General features: G+C 37.9%; 1 protein-coding gene across 10 annotated transcripts in view; it reads right to left on the bottom strand.

The window, feature by feature from the left end:
• ACTN2 (actinin alpha 2) overlaps nt 1–24,545 on the bottom strand; it is a 71,584-nt gene that overhangs the window by 9,471 nt on the left and 37,568 nt on the right. For 4 of the 10 annotated variants that reach the window (XR_003398035.1, XR_003398034.1, XM_026845393.1 and 1 more), the window contains exons 6-18: nt 22,466–22,544; nt 20,646–20,727; nt 18,441–18,526; nt 15,660–15,752; nt 14,429–14,659; nt 13,123–13,270; nt 11,422–11,572; nt 5,694–5,802; nt 4,713–4,853; nt 4,146–4,328; nt 2,870–3,004; nt 2,218–2,397; nt 1,706–1,852 (exon numbers count right to left, since the gene is read on the bottom strand). Coding sequence is in view for 8 of the 10 variants with exons in the window: in XM_026845393.1 (XP_026701194.1) it covers nt 1,706–1,852; nt 2,218–2,397; nt 2,870–3,004; nt 4,146–4,328; nt 4,713–4,853; nt 5,694–5,802; nt 11,422–11,572; nt 13,123–13,270; nt 14,429–14,659; nt 15,660–15,752; nt 18,441–18,526; nt 20,646–20,727; nt 22,466–22,544 (1,765 nt within the window). In the remaining 2 variants the exon portion in view is untranslated. Of the gene's footprint in view, nt 1–1,705; nt 1,853–2,217; nt 2,398–2,869; nt 3,005–4,145; nt 4,329–4,712; nt 4,854–5,693; nt 5,803–11,421; nt 11,573–13,122; nt 13,271–14,428; nt 14,660–15,659; nt 15,753–17,229; nt 17,316–18,440; nt 18,527–20,645; nt 20,728–22,465; nt 22,545–24,197; nt 24,277–24,545 lie in introns of all 10 variants that reach the window. The other 6 variants (XM_026845401.1, XM_026845394.1, XM_026845399.1 and 3 more) reach the window with 3 other exon arrangements.

Genomic DNA, 24,545 nt, shown 5'->3' with positions numbered 1-24,545 from the left:
CCTTTCTCTATTGCATCCTTTGGTACCTCAAAATTCTTACTATATCTGCAAAGTCTAAAGATCCATAACAATAGGGTGGGTTGGTGTAGGATTTAGCTTCTCCCTTCAAGACCTTCTGTGGCACCAAGAGATACCTGTAGTATCTCCTCAGCCACTGAACCAGCCTCACCGTGAGCATGGCAGAGAACTTATCTATGGACTACAAAGATACAGGGATGCTAGAAAGGGCCATCTAGTGTCAGACAGATTCGGTCACCTTGCTCCCTTATCTTTAGAGAGCTGTCAAATCTTTGTGAAAAGTCCCTGGTTTCCCTTAAAAGGGTCTCTAAAATACTGGTTGTAATTTATCCAGGCCTGGTACTCTGTCTGTTTTTAATAGCTCTAATTGCTCGGTTATCTGCTCCAGTGCATTGGGAAAGCCATTAGGTATGCTACTTCCTTCCACCCCAGGAAATTTATCTCTGCTTCTGTGATGTTATCTTCTGCTTCCTTAGAAAACCCAAAAAGGAATTATGCTGCACTAGAATCACATTCAGATTTTCCATAAAATCTGTTCCTGGTTCCTATGTAGCTAATCTTTCCTATGCATATGGGTTTCTTCAGAAAGCAGAGGTTTGGCAATTCTGCTTTTCCCCCTAAACAATTAAGGATATTCTAAAGCAAGCCATGATTGTCAGCATCCAATGCACATCATGTATAAACCTAGGTACGGGTAACCATTTTGAGCAGAGCTGGGCAAACATAATGTCCGTGAAAAGAAAGTGGCATTTTGCTATAGCCTGAAATGATTTGAAGGAGCTGACTCATGTGATAACAGACTATAAATCGGGGGTTAAGCACAGTACGCTAACTAAAGGAACCTGTACTGGGAAAAAGACAATAGCCTGCTGCTGCATTATGGTAATCTTTTTTCAGTATCTGAAATGTGAACTTGGTTTTAAAGGTGGGTTCATGTGAGCACAGAGCCAGCAGAGCTAACTTGTGTACAGATTGTTCTCCAATTGGGAATGTCATATCCCTGTCTGAATGTATTTTGCTGTTGTGTCTATTAATAGCTGTCTTTTTAACCCTCCATCCAAGAATACTTGTGTAACACACAGGAGGCATGAGTTAAGTTTCTTCACAACAGTGTCTTCATTCCTAGTTTTTATTCATCCATGATTAGGTAACTGAAAAAAACAGCCTCTTATTTCCCACACACAGCCAGAATAATAAAGTATTTTCCTTGACAGCTATCAGTGCCCCAACATTGTATATTCCCTACAAACCTATTTCTAGGGGACAAATTATGATTCAAAGAAAACAAATAACTGTAATCCAGATTACAGCTAAATTTAATGAGATGGAAGCTGCTGGCAAGTACATAGATCATGCTGCACTGCCTTAATATAAAGAGCTATGTTATTTTCCAAAACATGGATTTATCTAGTCCTGCCTGTTATTTGAGCAAATACTTAACCATACTAGCAGAACTATAATTTTGCATTGCATTTAAAGAGTAAGAATTAATCTTTAACATATCTGTACAATGCTATGATTTCATAAGGCTGTAGATTCTTTGTTAACTGATCTTTTTCGCTGTTTTAAAAAACGCCCATTGATACTGCATTTGCAGATTTTTTAAATGTTTACATTTGGAATGAAAAGAAACTTGCTTTTGGGAACAATAAATATTAGTAGTTAAGAGAAAGCAGGAGTACTGTACCCTGTCAAAATGATTGAATGATGCTCTGAAGTCATTCATTTGTTCCTGGGTGATACCCTTGGCATCTCTTGTGAGGATCTGAGTCTCAACCTCATTGATAGTTCGAGCAATGGTGGTAAGTAGGAGCTCCCATCCAACACGGATGTGCTATGAGAGAGAAAATACTCATTTATTAAAGAATCAAATATATTCTTCTAAGAGTATAAAAGTTACAGTAAGCAAAAAATCAGCTTTAAATATTTATGTGATACCTTTTCCATACCACTAACCCTATATTACAATCAAGGATCATTAAAAATAAAAATGGCCTTTAGAGAAATATGAAACTTGATTTTAAATGTGTACTTTCTCACTAAAGGTAAAAATAAGTGAAAATAAAATGAGTCTTACGAGATTATCAGAAAGTCTGCCAAATTCCATCCTCTGTTGCAGTCTCTTCAGATCAGGGAAGATAGTATATGGCAGAAGAAGGCAGAATAAACTAACAAGTACAAAAGGGAGTAAATGGCTACCTCCATAGTATAGTTGGTGTGCTTGTTGTCAAACACCAGGGCTTCTTGTATAAGCTGATGATCTCCTTCCAGTTTGTCAATGTTGTGTTTGTAATTAATGATATTGTGCTCATATTGCTTCAGCTGATTCATCTGGTCCTCCAAAGGCCCTGTCATTTCAATAGAGCTGCGGGCAATTTCCTGTCAAAGGAAACAAAGACACCCCCCCACCCCACAAAATTTAAGCTTCACATTTGCTAATTTGACCAACATGTAATATTTTCATACTAAGAAGCAATGGTAGTAAAACCTTCATACAGCGGAGATGAGAAATTTTACTGTAGAAAACACATTTCAGAAGAAATGTGTCACATTTATTTCTGGAATTAGTATTGAGACCCCAGTGATACTGATATCTTTCCTTTCCAGAAAGCAGATGCTAAATAGTTATTCTTTAGTGATTGGTTCTTCATAGCTACATCTCCTGCTCACCAAGATACCACTTGTACAAGCTTCCACAGTTTTAAAAATCACCTTAACAGGTGCTAAATACTTCAGGATCAGACAGCTGGTGAACTATCATGGAGATTGCTGTTGTCCTGTATATAAAGCAGAGATTAAAAATTATAAACCACTTTGTTCGTCAGCTTCTGTATAAGGTCCTGACACTCACCTCCATCTTGGTCTGGATCCATGGCCCAATGACATTGGCCTGAGCAGCAAACTGGCGACGCAGGCGCTCGTTGGCGTGCTGGCGGGCTAGTTCCTCCTGCAAGGATTGATCCCTCTGTGGCACCAGCTGCTTCACCTGTTACAGTGGGAAAGCACTAAGTGTGAGTAAGCACAATGGAAAAGCTTAAAAATAATAGAACAAATAAATCTACAGTGACTAATTTTTCTTATTGGCCTGAAGGCCGATATCAGAAAGCCAAGTCAGAGGCCTGATCACTATTTTATTTACGAATTCTGTGCTAACCTAAGAAATTGGACAGCCTGACCAGAGAGACTGACAGGGAAAGAGAAGAAATTCTCACTTCTGGCTGGATGCAAGTTCAAGACGATTATTTAACTTGAACTGCTATTAGAACAGTTAATTTGATTTTCTTTTGAAACAGGTGATTTTTCAATCTCTAAGCAATCGTTTTAAGAATAGTCAGCACAAAACATTTTATTCAAGTGCAGGCATTATTATAGGATGAGACATATTCTGTCCATCATGTATATCTGAAGGTCTCAAATACATTGCAAATGCTTTTTTTAGCTTACCCTTCTGGATTACCCGGGGAGATCCTGAATTTAGTCCTTATTGCTTAGTTTTTATAACCCATTGAGGATGTATTCTTGTCTATGTAAGTTTATGTATTTGGAAAATTCATACATTCTACACAATCATTTACCTTTAGCGTATTATCTGTCTTCATTCCTACTGAAATAAAGTTCATGTGATTTCTCTAGGAGCCTGTCTTTAATCCCTCCCCAGTAATCTTTTAAAGTAATTGCCAAGGTCAATCTAATTGGACAGAACATTAATGGTCCCAAATATGCTAATTTTTTTACATTTGTGAAAAGCAACAGCTGGGTAGAAGAGACACATGGAACCACTGTTTCTACCGAGAGAAACAATACAATAATTTTTTGTTCTTTTGACAGCCCCCTCTAGCCCATCCGCTGGCTAGCCCCCAGCTCTGCACTCACCCCAACACATGCTTCTCTTGCCCTGTCAAAAAGCCAAAAAGAACATAGGTAATACTGAGTGATGGGAGCAAGGGATATTGTGAAGCAAGCCTAGCAAACATAAGGGAGAGCCTAATATACTGTAGAAAGTTCATTCTGGCAATTGATGATCTAGAATAATTTACAGATTTATTGTAAAGTTCTTTGAATATTCTCAGTATTCCTAAACTAGAATATTACATTACAATGTCCTTTATGTATTTAGCATACATTACCTTTTCCCACTTGCTACGAATCTCTTCCACAGTAACAGTGCTGTAGGGATTGCTTGCGCTTATTCTCATACTGTAACTCTGAATAACTTTTTCAACTTCATTCTGGATTGACAGTATGGCCTGTCTTTCACCATCTGCCTCTGGCAAAGTAGCTTTAAATTGATCATGTGCAGAGATTAAACTCTAAAATCAGAAACAGAGAGGGAAAGCATGAAAACTTTACTGTTTCTTCCAACATCTGGAATATCTGCTGTAAATAAGCACAGCTTCTGTCTCAGCCTCTCAAACACCCTGTCTGCATTTATATGTAGACACAGGAAATAATACATGTAGACACATTCATGAAAGAGTCCTCATGGACTTTATCAGGACCATCACTTCTGCCATGATCTCTGGACTATGTTTTCATACCAATAAATTATCCTATTTATAATAGAACAGACATTGCCTATCACAAAGAAAATGTCAAGACAGAATTGTGGTTTTTTTCTGTTCTACTCTCCAAGCAGGAAAATACTCTTTTCTTGTTTTCCCTGACCGTAACCAAAAAAATAGACAACCATTTACCTGAATTTCCTCTATGCTATGAACAATAAACATGTCCTGTAGGTCTTCCATAGCACCTTCCATCCAGTTGTTGAACGGAGCAGCTCTTTTGGCAAACTCCAAGTGAAGCTGATCAATTGTTTCGAGCAATTTCTCTGTCCTCTGTACAGGTTGGGAAAGGTACATTCCTTTGTTACTAGGGCAAGACCTAACTCCACACCCATCCCCACTCATGCACAAAGCCATGCCTCATCTTTTCAAAAGCAATTGATTGTATTGTTGACTGATTTCACCACCTGATTTAAGGATTCTCACTCAAGGCAATAGGACTAATTGCAGTAAAGATATTCTCATATCCAACTTGTTAAAAGGGGGGTATGCCTTGGAAGGATAACAGCTGAAATTACTTTTTCACTGATAATACTTTAAGTACTTTCGTTATTGTGATCTATCTGCAAATCAATTAAAATCTGTTAATCTTGCTTTAGTAAATTCTTGTAAGTATATAAAAGAGGAATTAGACATATGTTTTCCATCTTGGCATGCGTATGTGTGACTTCTTTTCTTAAGGAACAAGGTTTTGGAAAGTATCTCAGTGCTTTGGAATACTCACTACCAAAAAAATATGGTACCAAAAAATGCTGGCCATTATCCTGTACTTCACCTGATTAAGCTCAGACAAGTATGAAAAGGTAAGAGCCTAATGACTTTTGTTATCCTCGCTCAACAGCAAGTTCCCAAAGAGTGGTGCTATTGACACCATGCACATGCCATTTGTTGCTGCTTCAGAACTGTCCTTGGCAGCTGAGTACTGAGTACTGCTCTGAGCAATTCAATCTGTTTAAAAATGAAACCACACCAAAATGAAATGGAGATCTGAGGAAAGGGTTTATTGCTGTTTGGAATGCAAATTGGACGCTCACTGTTTCCAGATCTGAAACAAATGGTTCCTTTCCCACTCCCCACCTCAGCTGAGCTGCTGATTATTGTTATATGGTTTACCTCCAGTGCCTCTCTCCTTTTCTGAGTAAGTGTTCCCAGGCTGTCCCATTGGTCACATATCTTTTGGCATCTATCATTGACACTTGCAGCATCATGGTAGTCCAGTTCACTAAGAGAGTGAAGACAAAAATCTGTGTGACTTTCTGAAAGACAGGAGCAGTTGCATTGTCCACACTCTTCCACTGGCCCTCAGTAATTCTTGCCCTCTTTTTAGCAGTATTTCTCCTCCAGGCAAGCAAGTGTTACAGTATAGACATGTGTGATCTAGGCATTCAACATTTGAAGATGCACAGCACAGGAACAGGATCAACCTCCTCCGTTGTGAGAAAAATTAAGTATCCATCTGTGACATCCAAGTATTAAAGACAATTAAGGTGTCTAACCATCTTTGTCTCAGCAATTCCTGTGGCACAAGCAATTTAATCTCTTGAAGACCAGAATGCTTCAGTCTGGGGTTTTATCAAGTTTCTGAAGATTGGTACAGTTTTAAATTAATGGGCCTGAAAGATACTTTTCATTTTAAATAATCCAGTGATCCTTTCCAGCTTCATATGCTCTGAAATTATTTAACTGAGAAACAGACCTCAGGTTGCATTCAAAGCATAATCTCTCCCTCACAGGCCTGGCAATACTTAATAGAGGCTGCCCAAAGATGGGGCACAGAGAACAATTTTCATCTTCCTCTCCAGGAACTCCTCAGAGAGCTACACCCTAGAACTGGCTGGTTCAGACAACAGGGATCTCCAGACCCACGTATGCCACCAACATGGATCAGTGCACCCACAAAGGGTGTAGCAGTTAACTCTGCTTTTTCACCTGCTTAATAGGCTTATATTATCCTGACAGAAAGCAATTTACTATTCTGCCTAAAACTGGAATAACTTTTTAAGGCTCTGTCCTGAGATTCTGCACTGAGTCTGTCTCAAATTGAATTTCTGATCTCTGTGGCAGATAATCCCCTTGGTTCTGCTGCAGCCATCATTGCCACAATAAAATACATGTGTTTGGCACTCTGGAAGCTCATTTTTATTGGTGTATCATCATCCAGTGAATTCAGCTCTTGGCTGCTCCTTGAGGACACTTTGCCCAGTACTAAACATTGCAGAAGCTGTGATTATGTGACAGCATGGCAAAATGAAGCTAAGATTTACTTTAAAGCTTGAACAAGACATTAAATGCAGATAGAATTTGTTCCCTTCTTTTGAGCATTCTTCTCTAGGCAATTGGCAAGGGGAATGTACAGATCACTCCACCAGTAACTTAGAGAGTCACAGAGGAAAAAGTGAGAACAGAGGTAGCTTTCCCCTGTGAAGCTGTAGGCCAGAGGCAGTGTTCACGCTTCCTCCTCCAAGCTCAGCCTGAGCAATCTGGTTCAGGATAAAGACGAGAAGTATGTGAACCATTCTGTTTGAAAGTGGCTTCAGATGTACTGCAATCAATTGACTGCTGAAAGTGAAGAATGGTAAAACAAGTGAAAATAAAATGCCATAACAATTTTTTAAAATAACAAAACTAACCCAGAATTGTGAAAGAACTGTTACATGTAAGGAAAAAGCTGCCAGCAAGTTATACTACACAAGGGCTCCTTAACTTGAAAACTTGCTTCCTTCTCTGAAGAAAGACTTTTTGTTAGCCTTCAAGGGATGCAACAAAAGGCATCTATATGTTAATTAATTTCAAGTCAGAAGCATGTAGTTTTAGATTAAACAGGCTCAGATATAGTTTGCTGTTATGAGTTTTTGGCTGGAAGTTGGGTTTTTTCATTATAGCATGTTGAGATTATTAGATAATGTTTCTGTTCGATCTGTGAGCTCACTAAGTGGATGGGATATGGACATTTGTATTCTGGTCTCTTTTCGCATACTAAATCTAATATACCAGAATATGGACAGGGTATTTTACCAGATACTCCAGGTTACATCCCTGAGAGTACTGAAAATTTTATTTTTGCTTCAATGGATCACTTATCTCCTTTTGTTGATTATGATAAGGGCAGGTGTCCTTCCATGAAAGTGAGTGACTGTACAAGCTCTGGTCAAAGTCCTGGAAGGTAATGTGCAACGTTCCTCCACCAGCTCTGCCAGGGAGGTTCTGTCATTCCCCATAAGATCTCTGCTATCCTATTTCTTCCAGAGATATGTGCTGTGGACAAATAGGTAGGAGAATAATATTATCAAAACATCTTTTAAAAAGGGCAGCCATGGGTCAAAAATCACAAATTAGTTTACCAAGTGGCATTAAACAGTGTAGCTCCACTGCCTCTCTGGGCCTGCTGTAGTTTACTTCAAATAAGTGTCTTATATGTGGCAAAGAACATTTTTCTACTCAAAGCAGGAGCTGAGGAAGAAATAACAACTCATAGGAGATTATTTACTTGGAAATAAAACACAGGTTTACATTCCTTCTATTAATTTTTGTATCTCTCAACACTGAAGCTGTGAAGAGACTAAATTTCATATTTTGCAAAAGTTTTGCTTATCATGCATACACAAAGTACTGCTGCACATGTGTTACAGATCTTCTAAGAGAACAATCACTTCTATTCATTTGGTTATTTGAAATCTACAGCCTTTGGAATTTAAAAATCATTAAGCTATTCCTATTGATTTTACAAGTAATTCAATCTTATCCATGAAGAGTTAAAAATTTTGACAAATTTTGTCCTGATCCAGAGTAGCACTTAAATATGAGCTCACTTTAGGAACAGTGATAGTGTCACAAAAATAACCTGCTGAGCAACATGCTTTAGCACTGCTTCAGAACCAGGCTCATGTTAAACGTGCACGTAAGCACAATTTGAGCCCAGGTTTCCATAAGCAAATAAACTCTCTGAATCAGTGTTATAGATAGTGGTCTTCTTGGCTGAAAATAAGTTGCTATACTAGAAGTGATGGATATGCAAGAAACTAGATTCCAAAAATTTTATCTTGATGACTGAATACATTGAAATGAGCACACAAGATCATAAATGAATATGGCATTTCATAGTACAGCTCACTCAAGTTCTGTTTAGCATTTGCTATGTCGTAAATGGCAAATCACATCACAAAAATGCCTTTTTCTAGCTTTGTATATAGCCCTATCCAAGTCTTGTCATGCCTCATTGCTAAGGAATATCTAAGCTATACAGGCTGAGACATAACAATCTTACAGCAGCATCCTGGCTGGAATCATCCGCTTGCACAAATCCTTTATCTAAACAACACCAGTCAACAAGCTTGTGGCAACTTTAACCTTAAGCACACAGTGGACTAAACTGCTGCAGCAGAAAATATCAGAACAGGAAACAGTAACTGATGGAGTTCAAGGTCACACAGCAATTGTTCTCCTTTGAAATAGCAACATTAGGCAGCCAAGAGGTGAATTAAAATGAAACATGGAGGTGCACTGACTTGGAATTTAGACACAGATTATGATAATGATGATTTCTGTAAGGGCCTAATCCAGTGATGAAAAAAAAAAAAAAAAAACACAATAAAAAAATACCCAGATTGACTTCAGTAGGGTTTCTATCAGGTGACAAAGCACATTTCTTAGCATTCAGACATTTGTCAATCCTTTTAAAATGTGAATGGAGAAAGAAATTAGTGGTTTTCTCCATAATTTCATTGTGCGAGGAATTATGTATAAATAATTAACATCAATATTTAAATAGAAGCTGCCCATTTGCTTGCAGCTAATCATAAAACTTGACCTTTATAACCTTTATTTCAATGTTCTCCAAGGACATTAAGCCTGAGTCTCAATGAAAAATCAGGCACTGATAGCCCCGTTATATGGAGAAGCAGAAAAATCAACGTAGAGCATCTCTAAAACCAGTGGGTTTTCAGCACCTTTGCAGCCCAGGCCACAAATAACTGAACTTCACACAGCAAATTACTGAAACAACTGAGAAGAGACAATCCTAAAATAGACAGGATACAGTGTTCACTGGCCTCACCAGCGGTAAAGGACAGAGGGTTCAAAACACTGGTAAGCACATGCTGTGCTGTGTATACCACATTCCCAAAGTTTCACATCACTTATAAAGCTGAAACTGAATTAACAATGATTAGGTGTATTAGAAACTTTCTTTAGTATAAAGAGAACAAATAACAACAGAGATCAAGGCATGCAAGAAGATGCTTCATAAGCTCACGTACTCTGTTTTTCAGACTTCTTCCACACTAACTAAAAAGCAGTACTGATTCTGCCCACTGTGTTCTACTTCTCCTCCTTTAAATAATCTTGAAAAATAGGATTTTTCTTCTAATCCATTTGCACGATACAATTACTGTAAGTGCTGCTGCTATCAGGTATGAACTACATTTTTAGACAACTCTGATTTTTAAATTGTTAATGAATGTGAAGCTGTCTATGAGTCATGGTCCCCTACAAAGTGAAAAGAGGGCATATTTTTAGCACTTGATTTCTGAGTAGTAACTGTTTTGCCTATTCAAGAAGGTGAGAAACTGAAACTTGGAGAGCTGAAGCCAAGGGCAGGAATCTGAGAATTTTGATCTTGGCTCCTGTTTCAACCACTACTGCACATTTGTTCCTGTTGGCTTTGCAGATTTATACTGCTGGTGAGCAATGCATTTAAGTATGTGCCAAATTGCTAAAATCAAGAGTAGCGCCACTGATTTACAGTAAAAAACCACTGCAATTAACTGCATAAGATTATAAAATCAAATGTGCTTAGCTTGGTATACACACCAAGACAACTTTACCAGAAGAGGGACACCAGTATGTAACACTACAGTCCTGTCAGTGTGGGCAGAGCTTTGCTGACAAAACAGTGCTACTCACAGGTGAATTAACAACCTTCCCACAAACATAAGCAAGCTTCACCAATAAAGACTGCATCAACACTCAGGACTTCTGCTGCCACAAGGGTGTCTGTCAATCAGGGGCCTTGACTTTTCACATCCCTGACCTATGTAGCTGATGTCAGCAATACAGATGTAGCCTAAATGTGTTGTAGAATTGTTCTCAGATTTGGTTGTGTTTTCTCTGCGCATGGTATGCTGAGAGAGCAAGCGTTGGTCCTGTGGCTAAGTCGATGGAATTGTGGGTGAAAACTCCTGCTCTCTTATAGGAGAGCTTGTGTGCTTGATTTATTGTGTCACCGTGAGCAAGTTATTTAGTTTCCATATGCCCCACTGCCCTTTCTGTAAAATGGAGACAATGGCACTTCCAAATATAATACAAAGAGATTGTGAAAATAAGTATACTAGTGACAATTAAATCTTCAGAAATGTCAGTGCATTACCCACTACTATAGAAGAGTTTAGGGATGTGAAGCCTTTTGACAGGACCAATATACTTGTGGGAAAATACTTGATTTTAAAGTGAAGATGCTTGATCTATAATTTGTGTAAGCGAAATTATTTTCTAAGTTAAACAACTCATAGCCAGGACCTCTCAACAGACCAGATGAACCAAGAAATAACCTTCAGGATTCACATCAACACACAATAGACTCATCAGTAGAGCTAATGCTAAAAGATTACTGTTAAGTCAATTTTAAAATGTTTGCTTTCAAATAATTTTGGTCAGTTGAATATCTATATTTGGTTGGGGGTAAGGGGGAGATGAGGGAAAGGTCTCAGTGACCAGCTCAGATAATATACTTACAAAGCTATCTCTGGAATTCTTACATTGGTACCTATGACACTATCAAATTCATTGGAAAGAGTTTATCGCAAAGTTAAATGTCAGCAGCTGCAAGCCTTTAAATGGAACATACTTCAGCTCCTGGGCAATGGCAGCGATCTGTTCCACCCTGTCCTGGTGAGCAGCCAAATCGCTCTCAAAAGCTTCATGTTTCCTTAACATGGCGCGGACTTCTGTCAGAGAAGCGGATTCATAATCCTTCTGAAGTAAGATCTGCTCTTTGCCTGAAAGGAAATGAAAATATTAGGGTTTATTTTTTTACTAATTTATTGGTTAGAATAATTGCAAATTTAGTCAACTTTTTAAACTGAGACATGGTGAAAATCCCATGTATGAGGTGAAGTCCCACCTCCACTGAAATCAGTAGCAAATTGTCAGCACAACAGCGTTAATTAGAAATATATATATATTTTAAGATCTCTCAGTGATTCCTTCATTTTTGCATAGGTTCTTTATACCGGTCTAAAATAGCAAGTATTATGCCACTTGAGAAACTGGTATAAAAATCATATATTGGCAAAAACAGGGGCTCTAAACCATTGTGATAAGTCTTTTGTAGAGTAGACTTACAAAACCAGAAATCACACTGCTACACTCAGCTTCACTCTTACTAGTGATCTGTTATTCTTTTTCATGTTTTACCTTCAAGTCATTATAAAAAAAAAAAAAAAAAAAAAAAAAAAAGGAGATGTGTGGCTGCCTTTTGTATCAAACACTGTGTTTTAAGTGGAAAATGCCAGCCTATTCACAAAAGGCTAGAGAAGCAAAGAGGAAATCAGAAACTGAAATTTAATTCCACAGTAGCTCCTGTATTGGACAAATGAATGAATCTATACAGACAGCCCCTACAACTGCAACTCACCACATGGCATTAAACAGCTCTGTGAATTCTAGAGCCAGAAGGGACTATTGTTTCACTTGCTGTATATCACTTTATGTGAAGTTTTCCCTGCATAACAGCCATAACGCATCACCATGACTAGTTTATACTCAGAAAATAGGCTCTCAGGGCTGATAAACACTGTAGTTTCCCTTCTAGTATCTGCTTGGCAGCCATTTGCAGCCTTGTATGGTTCCAGCAACTGTGTTACGGGATGGACTCTGGTTTACATTCACAGGGTGAAAATATTCTAGCTGGAAAAAAGGCAGAAGCATAGCAGAAACAGGAGGACTAGTTGTCAGGGCAAACAACAGGATGATAGAGCAAATCTGTGTTTAATGATCCCCAACAAAACTGTATGCCAGTGTATGCTCCTATAGCTGTTACAGCTACATGTAATGTACAGTTTCCACTAAAAACCAGAACTATAAATGGGGTGTAATCCAGGGTATGGAGCAAAGCAGAAGTGAGTCTGTTATCATGTAGTTTATATGGATTATTCAAAACACCGTGATGACCAAATGATAATCCACTCAGAATAACTCTGCTAATAATTTCACACTTAATAAGTGGTGTCACTGCATTCGTGGTTGGATTGCTGGTGTACAAATACATAGGAATGCATTAGCAGTAATGGCCTCTACTCAAATGCTGAATATTCCCATTGTTTGACTCACTACCTCAAGAGTATGATTTTTACAGTTACAATTCATTAGGAAGATGCCTATCTAAAAGTAAGCATCATGACTATAGTCAACAAAACCTGCAATTTTATCTGTTATTATTTCAGGTTTCAAAAACTGTCCAAACTATTTACGCTGGCAAATATTCAGCGCTGACAGTTTAACCTTGAATGTTAAGACATCAAAAATGTTAAAAGTCATCTCTGCTCACCATATGCCCACTGTTCATGAGTGGAAGCCTTCTGCCTGAATTTCTCAGCCAAGTGTTCAAGTCTTTCCAGTCTTCGTATTTCATTCAGTAGCCACTCTTCATAGCCTTTCTCAGCTTGTTCAAGTCTCTGCCAAGCGCCGGCAATATCCTGTGAAGAGAATACATGGGAAAGAGAGGATGAAACTATAATCTCTTTTTTATCTAAATTTGCATATTTCTGACTGACTCACAATTTTGCTCCAAAAAGAGACGTTTTTATGTCCAGTTTTTGTAAAATCACAGAATAATAGAAAATGTTGTCAAGCAGCTCAGGGAGTCTTGTAGTCCAGACATCTGCTCCTAATAGCATGCCCTATTCAGGTGGGTACATGAAAGGAACCCCTATACATATGGTTTCCAAGCATAGCTATACATTTGGTGTCTTAGTGATATACTGCTTTTACCTCCCATTTCACAATATGCATGTTCTCTTATGACATACCCATCTTTTATCAAAATAAAAGTGCTTTGCTCTCAGAAGCTGACAATAGCAAACTTATTAGTGTCAAGAGGATTTGGTGCGTATTTTATCTGGAATACAAACTCATTTCACTTTCTATGGTGCACAGAGTTTTGTGAACTTCCTCGGAAACTCAAAGACATGAGTAGGAAACTGAAGTGACAGGGCCTTGATTTTCTGCTTATGGAGAGTGGACAATGGCCCTTTTCAGACAGTGCAATTGTGTGATTATCAAACCTGAGCAACCAAAACACAGTGATAGGACAGAATACAGAAACAGATTTGCTATATTCCACAGAAAATATTTTGACCCACAGTCAATTCACAATACTTATAAGGATATGAGAAATCTTGGTACTGACTATGCTTATCTTCACAGACACAAGAAAAAACAAACTTTAATTTTAAAAAGTAGAAAAAAGCTGAAACATACATTGAGCAATGTCTGTTTCTGTAAGGCTGATGACCAAAATGTGAGTGAAGCTATGTGAGTTTTGCGTAAATAAACAATATTTGGCCTCACTGACAGAGAAGTATTTGTAACACTCCCATAGGAAGCTCTGCATCATCTCAGATCTCAAGACAATTTGCTCTTGAGGAAAGCCTTCAAAGAGGCAGGAGCATGCTTAAGAGAAAGCAAGATTCTAGAATGAAAGGGAACGTGTAAAAAAAGTGGTTTGATATTGATGAAGTGCAACAAACTGAAGTTTCTGAGGATGACTTAAAATGTCATTTCAATCCTTCATGTTGAAATTTTTGTGAGAACGTTGATAAAAAGAATGGAAAATTTATGCCTCCTTTACTTACTGAAACCATTTTTCCCTCTGATGGCATGAAAGCTGGCCGATTGCTGATTCTCAGTTTTGTCTGCAGGGTGTTGAAATTGATCTCCAGTTGACATTTCTCTTGTACTTTGGGAGGTTTGTGTTTGCGGCGGTAGTCTCGGAAATCCTCTAATTTCTTCTGCATAGCCTGCATCGTTTTTTCTGGGGTCCTGTTTTCCAGCCAAGGAATTGTCCGGCGAATCCATTCTAAAAGCTTTCAAACCAACACAAACAATTGAAATAAAGGCAATGGAAAGGCAACTAAAAAAAATCATAATAAATGCAGAAATCCTAATCAAGTTTGCTCCGTTTTAATATTATTGACTTCAGTTGGTATCATTGCCTTAATGGCAAGTAAGCACAAGATTTTCAAAGCTGAACAAACCTCTTTTTTTAACTAATTTGCCCATATATTCTAGGTATTTCTAGAAATACCCTGATTTTCAGAAAGATGAACACACATGTAAGGTGTCTCTAACTGATTACTCAGAACCTGAGTTACCCATAATCACTTGCCACTTTTAAAAGTATTGGTCTTGACATTTCAAGTAGTCACAGTTATGAGATCAGGACAGACACCAGGCAAGTAACTCAGGTCCTATAAAAATCTTCACTCAGAAGTCCGTTAGTGCCAATGTAGCACTATGTCTATGTGTCTATGATCTCAGTATGTTTTTGCAGTCTATGCATTAAAGGGAGCTCTCAGTTGCTCACTACACATCTGTAGTCCTGATTCAAAAGGTGTGCCGTTTACACATGGCACAAAGGACAGACGGAGCACAATGTGCTCCCTTCTTCATTCATTTGCTGCCTGTGTTCACAGGTGCACTGTGAACACCCTGACAGACCCTGTCCAACGGGCTTGCCTGGAGTGACAGCATCCTCTGTGCTCTACATGTGGTCAAGATTGGCTATCTTTGGAAATTACAGGGACAGTAAGCCTGGTCTTGGGGCAGACCAATGACAATCCTCAAAACACCCTTTTTGGCACATTAAGAGACTGAGTGACTGGCTGGAGGCCACAGAGGAAGTGTGTGGCAAAGGAGTCACCTGAACCTTGATATCTTGGGCAACCGAACTTTGTACCCTACCACTGTGAGATCTACCTTCGTAACGTCTTCACTTTGCTATCTTGCAGACAGCACATGAATCTTTCAGTTTTCAGTATTACATGAATGTAATTATCACCATGTTACAAATACAGCTGTCTTTACCTCACTTGCTAGTCTCTCATACTCTTCCATCAACCTCTCATTTTCCTGATTCACAGCAAGCACCTTACAGATCCGGTTAGCTGCGGTTTCAGCCTGTAAAACACAGCAAATAAACAGGATATATTAATGAACACATTCTGAGAAAGGTACAGGCTTAGAGAAAGAGAATGTGGCTGCTGCAAATAAAAATCACATTGTTTTATAGGTGTTGATTTGTGCTCCTAGGTTACTTAGATATATATTTACCTTCCTTAGGTCACAGATTCCAATGGCCTGGATAAGGCACAGAGCAGCACAGAAGTCACCTTGTTGTACAATGAAGCCTTATTATACAAGGTGGAATTTCACACTGTCACTATAGTTGTCTAAGAAGTCTTTTATTTTCAAGATGAGTTAGGCCATTCGTAAAGTTATTCTGTTAGGTTAATTTTTTTAAATCACACCAAAAAAGCATTAGATTTGTTAGCCACACTGGAAAGACACCCCATGTGATTCAGGAGTCCCACACCATTCTATATCTGCAAATCATACGTACATACACCCTTGAGAATATATGCAGCTCATCCACTGACATCAAACCTTTTCGTGCCACCCGCCAATTTTATTGTGAAGGCACTGTGTAGCTCTGTCATATTTAAGATTTACATTAATAATTTGACATAAGAGCTCTATACTTGCATAAATCTGATTCTGGAGTATATCTAATCAGATAAATATCTATGTAGACTCCTGTGTTACAGAGTATGTGGAATCCCTCTTTTGCATGAATAGCAATCCTTCATACCCAGAAGCAAGAGGGCACAACAGCATAGCTGTGCTCTGGTAAGGTGTAGGAGGCCTACAAGATAGGAAGGGAAATCAAATCTTGAGGACGAAGGAAAAATATCAGCTATTTTAAGGGTTCTTTATTATCTTTTTTTCCACGTAAGTTGGGTTATGTCCATTTGTAGTCTAGAAATGTATGAAGCAGAACAGTGGCAGAACAGCTACATATGTAAATGAGAATCCCATCCTGTATGATCTGCTGCTGATGTTCTTGCCTTTTATACTAGTACTTTAATCTACAAATAATTCCATTGGCTTCAGTGGGAACAAGGCACAAAAACAGTGTTGGATGTCTTCTGTGCCTTTCTGCATCTTTAGGCATCTTTGAAAACCTAGCCTTAAACTACTACTCAGCATGAGTAAGTCTAGAATAGTCTCAGTCTTCAAAAGTCAAACATTCTCTTATGCAGCAAACACAGAAGATGATGATCTAGCAAGAAACAACAACTCTATTTCACAATATCTTCAAATACAGTTTTTCTGAGATAGTCTTTATAATCACCAAATAAAGACTCAAAATTAGAAATAGGAACATCCATTGGAATTAAAGAAGTTCAACTTGTTACACAACATTTAACTAAAACGGGTTCGAATGTTGGTTAAAAACAAGTATTAGTGCTCAGGTAATATGCACATTTGTTAATAAAACCCACAAAATACTAAATTAGGTTTTTTTATTAAACTAGTGGAAATGGGAAACAACCAATCATAAACACAGCAACCTGAAGGGACAGTTGATTAATACCTGCTCTGCTCCAGCAAAAGCATGGTAGAAGCAGGACACATATGTCATGATAGCTCTCTCATCAGGTTTGGGAGTGTTCACAATATCTACAAGAGGGGGGTGGAAATATTAACACAAAACAAAACAAAAAAAGAATCAAAGAGTAGAAAACAGGATGGATAAATAAACACACAACATATTGTCCTGATTGCTTCCTTGTCCATAGCTCTGTATTCTAGAAACTCTAGAAAGCTGTAATAAATTTAGTGTTAAGACTCATGAGTGCTGACAGAATAAAACGTACACTAGAAATTCAAGATAAGCTCTTACAATGAGGTGGAATATTTTAATAATCTTGATCCTGCAGTATTGCTACAGGGGGAGTGACTTTCATTTTACCAGGACTATCTGCTTAAGAACTGGCAGGCATATGTCTGGTGACTTAGAATATGGTGGGGTTTTTTTTCTAAGGCAGACTATATTTTGATCTGGTGAGATGTCCTCTGGAAGTGGCAGGTGGATTAGTTATAAACTTAGCATTATATATCAGTATTCTTCATACTACTAATACCTGAACTATGTCCAACTCTGAACTGCCTTGCTTTTTAAAATTTTCCTTCTTTTCATTAGGACATGATTCCAGAGCTCTTCTGAGATGTCTGCATATGTTTCTGTGTCTGTTTTGCATAGTAGCAACGTTTTATGTTGCTGTTCATACTTACCATTAAGCATTTAACATTTTAAAAACAATCCTGAAAGCATAAGAGAAGGGTTTATTTTCTGAGCATCTGTTATGATGATTTTGACATCTGTAGCAGGAATAATATCCAGCAGGGAGAAAAAAGATGGCATTCTGTTACTGAAAGTGTTTTTTCACTATGAGCTTATTTTTATCTTGCATTTTTAAAGGTGCTTCAAATGAATGCACACAATTTCAATTAAAGAGAATAATGTCCTCTAGCCCATTCAGTAACCAGCTGTCAAAAACCTACTGGATATTATTAGACTAATAGATGAGACAGGAAGGTTTGTTTCTATGGAACAAATGGATAGACTACTAAGGGCTCTACCAAGATAGTGGCTCAGAGAGAAAATGAGGCAACAGGAAATGAGCTCAGCTCTAAGACGCTCTCCTAGTAACTAGTGGGGAAAAGATCAGAAGAGGAAAAATTGCTGAGAGAAACAAGACAGAAGGTGAAGGATGAGATCTGATCCATCTTCTACAATCTCACCTTCTGAGCACCAGCAAATGCATGGTAGTAACAGGAAACATAAGTCATAATGGCTCTTTCATCAGGTCTGGCACTGTTTACTACATCTGTGTAGAGAGAACAGGATTAACTGCTCAGAAATTCTCACAAAGTACTTCCATGAGATTATGCTGATGATGTCACCTCAGTGCTGTAAGGATTCAAAATAAATACACCATTATCCAGGCTGCATCTGTTTACTGACAGGTGTGCAAAGCTACCTGAGCTTCAGGAATCAGTAAATGGAAAAGATATAACTCTCCCTGGAACGGCAAAATATCTGAAGGTTGAGACTGTATGGAAGGCTATTGCTACCTTCTGGTTTGTGGAAACTTCCAAGCAGATGGCATGGCTAGCAGATCTACTGGGTTCAGCTTCATGGCCACTCCAAAGTAACTTCATCTAAATCACTAGAATTATTCCAGAGTTAAATGCAGCCACTGACAGTCACAAAATAGGAGTGAGTACAGTGTATATTAGCACAGGGTCCCTGTGACTGACAGGGTATTGACATATAATGGAAACCTGTAGAACTCCTGCAGTCCAGAATTACATTTTGTACTAAAAAAAGCTTGGAAAGAAACAGTTCTGCAAGTCTTGTCTTTTTAGTTAACAGCTTAGATCACAAAAGAGTTTGGCTTGTCTGGCTGGTAGCTTGGTCCCTGTTATGGCAGGAAAGAGTAAAAGTATAGAGGGTGTGCAATCAAGATATGGGTACAGGGGTTATAATGGACCTTTTCAATACTTAACAGAGAAAGGCAGAAAAAGGCGAGTTTACACCAATTATGGCTGAGTGATGAATGATGCTAGTGGAAGCTGCAAGGATTCCTGCCAGTATAAGGAGTGAGAAGATGTTGCTGTGAAAAGACCTGGGAATGAGGTGACAATTTCTGATATTAACAGTGAGAATTCTAACTTCAGGACCAATATATTTACTGATTTTGCATCTACTTCACATAGTTGTGAACAAAACTTTGCAAAGTTTCCACTGAGAACACAGTGGAAGTAAAGAGAGAAAAAAGTGATGGTAAATACTTAGAGGGTGTTAGAAAAAGCATGATTTCGTTTCCCTCTCCCCTGTGAAGAAGGAGAATAGTGAGAGAAGGGTTAGAATTTGCAGAAAATCTGGTAAAAGAAAAACGTTTCTTATATTGTCTGTGAAGAGAAAAAATTAGGAAAGGAGAATGACAGTAGGAGGTGTTCAATGGTAAGGAGGTAGCACTGTTTATTCCTTGCACAGTATTCTGGAGTAAAATAATTTAAGTGGTGCTTGAAAGGGGAATTGCAATTCAAGAAATAAAAACAATTGGTTTTGGAGCATGAAGGTGAAATCAAGAAGCCTCTTCAATGAAGAGGTTACAACCTGGATTTTCCACATCATCCCGTATTGGCCTAACTTTCCTACCTAAGACTTCAAGGGCAGCAGACACAGTGAGTTTGAGTGCTCTGGATAATTCCTGTGTTATCATTGCTTTACTGGCAAGCCACCAGAGCAGAGTCTGCATACTTGGAAAGGAATGCTCTGAACTAGTGTAAGCAAATTCCAGTATTTTGGCACCATTTTTTCCTGGAGTACAAAGTTTGGTTATCTTGAAGAAATTCAGGAAACTTTAATAAATATTTCCTTGTTAATTGTCAACAAACTCTATGGGAGAAACCAAATATGAAACTGTTTGTTAAAACTATCACTGCAAATAGTTTACAATTAAAATAAACCAAAAAATGCTCCCCTCAACCTAGCTCTCTTTCATAGGAAGCATGCTGTTAGTGTATTTTGAAAGTTCTGCACTTCTATTTCTATTTTTGGCCCTCACACTTAAACATTTTAAAAAGTGAATATACTTTAAGCTGCTAACAGTTGTATTTCCCTTTATTAGACTTAGTTTTTAATTTCTTAAAGGCAAGGATTATCTTTTGATCCTGCATTTTACCTCATTTACAACAGTGGGGCCATGTGCTGAGGTTAGGGCCCAAAGTACTATAATACAATAAGGAATGCAGCCAAAAGGGAGTGAAATTATCCAATGCATGGGGAACAAGAAGGAAAACATTGTTTGAAAACAAAGCAGGTTGCTCCATATGATTCACGTGGAAGGAATGTTGAAAATTTGTTACATACACAACAAAATTAGTTTTACTGTCTCCTGCTTGTGAGTAATACGAACTTCAGTAAGATATAATTCTTACCTTCTGCATCCAACATCTTAGGGATATCCAAATGCTTTTCAGCAATTTCCATGGCAAGGTTGATATTTCCTATGGGGTCATCCTGCATTAAAGAAGAAAATACAACTAGTCAAAGATAGAATTTTTTCCTTGAAGCAAGACTACGGTAGGTACACTAAAACTTATTCTGTTTTTCCAAACTGTAAACTGGAGTCAAAACTATTGTTCTTCAAAAAGCAAAGTCTAGATATATTAACTTTTTGTCTATCTACTGCTATACTTTCAAAAGAAAACAGTAATAAGCTGCTACGTACCACTAGAACTCTGCCACAAATATATTCTGGAGGGGAACATAGATAACATATGCCGTGTACACTCATAGTTCTGAGCTAATTCTGAATGAAGTACAGCAGTAATACATATAGTCAAGGCCGCTGGTCCAGTAGGCTATACTAGACTGTTCATCGCAGAGTTGGTTCTGCATGTTTTTATCCCTACTATTCATTATATTATAGTGATATGAATTCTACTGAGTTCTCTGTTGGTCAGGTGCATGCATGTGAAGAAGCAAGCACAAACAGAACAGTTCTCTAGACGGAGAGAAAGTTCCCAGCTTTGGCTTGGACAGACAAATTTGTAATGCCTCTATAAATTGAATCTTAGAGCTGTGGAAATTCAAGAACTTCCTCGGGGTTTTAGATTTTTTGTTGTTGTTTTTAAAGGAAAGAGAAAGGAAGCAGTGAGTACAGTTCAGATAAACAGCACACATTTCATGTCTTACACTACAGACAGCTATTGCTGACAATGGAAGAGCGTGTCAGATTAGGACTGCTTTTAAGGCAGACTTCTTGTATCAGCTTGAAAACACCTTATGTGAAATGGCAGTTTATGTCATTAATGTTATTATTTTCATGTATTCACAAACTGCTAAATGATCATAGCTACTCTGAACAATGCCATTGTCTACAGAGAGAGGTTGGGAAAATAGGACACAGAAGAGCCAAGTTAGAGATACTGGAGGACACTGAAAATATGTTAACAGAACCAAGTTAGAGATGCTGGAGAATGCTGAAAAAAATGTTAACAGATTTTCTGTAAGGAATTTTGAGGGCTTCCATTTGAATACCCTATAAAGGGCCCTAGTCGCAATGCTTCTTTTGTTGTTTTGAAATGAACTTAGTAAGATTACTTACTATGGAAACACAACAATTATTTAATTTACACAGAAGTCCGTTCCTCATGCACATCCATATGCCACATATTATAAGCAGTAATGCTCATGACATGTCTTTCTATAAACATATCATACTGGGTAGCCTTTCCTTTAAAAGATGCACGTTCAATAAAATGTGTTATGAAAAAGAGTTTTCATTTTAAAACCCAACAATTTGGGTATAACAATTAAAAGTGTCTAATCATAAGTTCTCATTCAATCATCATTTAGCAGTTTTGTGCATCACTGACATTAAGGGGAACTTAAAAGGTGGACAATATTTAAAAACCACCAACTTATTTTTGCCATTACACAAGACATCATGTGTAATACATTTACTAAATGTGTATACAAAAACTCTTACTGAAATTAAATGGGACAAAAATACACTAAGTCTAAGTGAGACCTATTGACTAGGTTAAAACAGTTTGCTTATGGATGAGTGATGAGCACCTCCTGTTTGTGTGCTTGGTATTAAGTTCATGAGTAAATAGTCCTCCACTGGTAAAGGATTTGTTTAAAATCACAGCAACTTCTGAGTAACTGGAGGAGATCTCCATCACTCATCCTTTTAAACAAAACTACAAGCCATAGTAACTAAAAATCTCTGATATAGCTAAAGAAATACCTCATCTAACTTGTTATAGTCAAGAAGATCAGGCCTGTGTCTATGGATAAGGGCGCTGAAAGCAAGGCCATCTTTCCAGCTACAAGTTCACATAAAACGCATTGGTGAGAAAAGGAAAAGGCAGCATGCAGAGATAAGAAACCAAGAAACAAGACACCAAGACAGCTGTTAATGTAACCAAAATGAGCAGTCAATCAAACACAGCCAAGTCAGAAAAGCAAGATCTATTTTAGGACTTTTCTGCATGTGCTTTACGTGCCACAGCTCAGCCTCAGTTTGAAACCTGACCTGTTCTTATTTTGGAAACATCTAAGAGGGAAATAGTAATGTTGAAGCAGATCTGCTTATGTTCTATTCCCTTTCCTCAGCATTCATATATAGGATAGTTATACTGTGAAGTTTTTTAGTGCTGTGTACCACTTTTCAAAGCACAAACTCAATCAAACTAACTTCCGTTTGTGCCATGCTTAAGCACATGTACACAGAGCCAGGTATCTTAGTCATTCCATGACTCTCTTTATCCATAGAAAATGTTGCATATAGAATTAGACAACATGCTGGTATTAATGGCTATTATTTTGCCCGTTGGTTCAGATCTGCAGTTGTCTTAACAACTGCCTAAATTAAAATCTTATGTGTTTAGGAATAAGGTAATTTAATTTTCATCACTACACATCTTGGGGATGAATTTAACATATATATAAAGTAGACTAAGTTTCCAAATAATTGCATTTCATTCATTTTTTCCCTCATCAAAAGCCTTCTGATAACAGTTGATTCCACTAGTAAAATCAATTTGCAATGGAAGGGCATGCAATAAAAAAAAGTCTACAATTTACCAGTCTCTCTCATCAATAAAAAGTTACACTCAACAAATTAAAACCATGATTAAGTTTTCTATTCTACTGGTGTTTACATGAGACCTCAAGATGCATTCATTCCACAGAGCAGAAAATTGTTTATATGTATTGAGAGCTAACGTGAAACAACAACTTTCCACTTTCTTTCTAGGTTTTATACTTCAGTAACGATACCCCAAAATTCTGACATTATTACATGCTCCTCACTCCTCCTCTCAAACCAAAGTGGCCAGTATCTTTTAGAAAACATGCATTTTACCATGAGTAGCACATGGTAGATAAAATAGTTTTGTAATCCCCATGAGGTACTACCCAAGGAAGTTAGGATAACAGTTTTGTTTCCACTTGTCTGCAAGTGTAAGTAGAAGTATAACCTAAGAATTGGTGAATATTTTCTATGTAAAACTAGTAATTTATTGTGTACTCCTGACTACCAAGGGTAGTGTTTGTTCTATGAATTTTACGATTAATCCTCATCTCATTGTTTATTGCTCTACAAGCTACAGTCACTTACACCAGATACAAAACAGGATGGACTGTACAATACTATCAGTGGTAAATGGAGAATTCCAGTGTATTTGATCTAGCATCTGTATTGGGCAGCGTAAAAGACTTCAGCAACTGCTTGGCAGCTGAGGACCAGATTATTTGCAATTAAATACTGAAGTCATTGTAATGAGAAGGAAAGAAGAACACAGTACAGTTGTGTGAGGTCCTTTCCTCCATGTTACTGGTTTTTTTTGGAGGGACTTTAGAAAGCCAGATAGAATTAGTATGCACTCCTCAGCTTGTCTTTTAGAAAACATGCTAAGCAAACCAGAAGTGAGCCAAATCACTGCAGAACAGCATGCTGTACCACCCAGACTGATGACCTTATTTAGCTTGGAGTAGTCAATAAGATCAGGTCGGTGTCTGTGGATAAGTGCACATAATCCAAGGCCATCTTTCCAGCTTTACAACAAAAAATAGAATGGAAAAAAATTAGTTAATAAATTCATGGCATTTCACAGTTTGATCCTTGCTCAAGGCTTAAAATCAAGCAGGAACTCTCCTGTCAAATCTTGACACTTATGTTCTGTCAACTCATCCCTCTGAGCTTTTCTGTTACTGTACTCTTTTTCCTGTAGTACATACACAGTTAAGGACTCCATAATACTCTCTAGGCAGTGTACACTATGTGCCACAGTCCCTCATTTCAGTTGCTTAACTTATGCAGTGGT

This window comes from Athene cunicularia, assembly GCF_003259725.1.
Source record: "Athene cunicularia isolate RWA chromosome 3 unlocalized genomic scaffold, athCun1 chr3_part1, whole genome shotgun sequence".
NCBI classification, from domain to species: Eukaryota; Metazoa; Chordata; class Aves; order Strigiformes; family Strigidae; genus Athene; species Athene cunicularia.
Note: the sequence above shows the minus strand (reverse complement) of the source record. Positions and strands in the feature narration are given on the sequence as shown.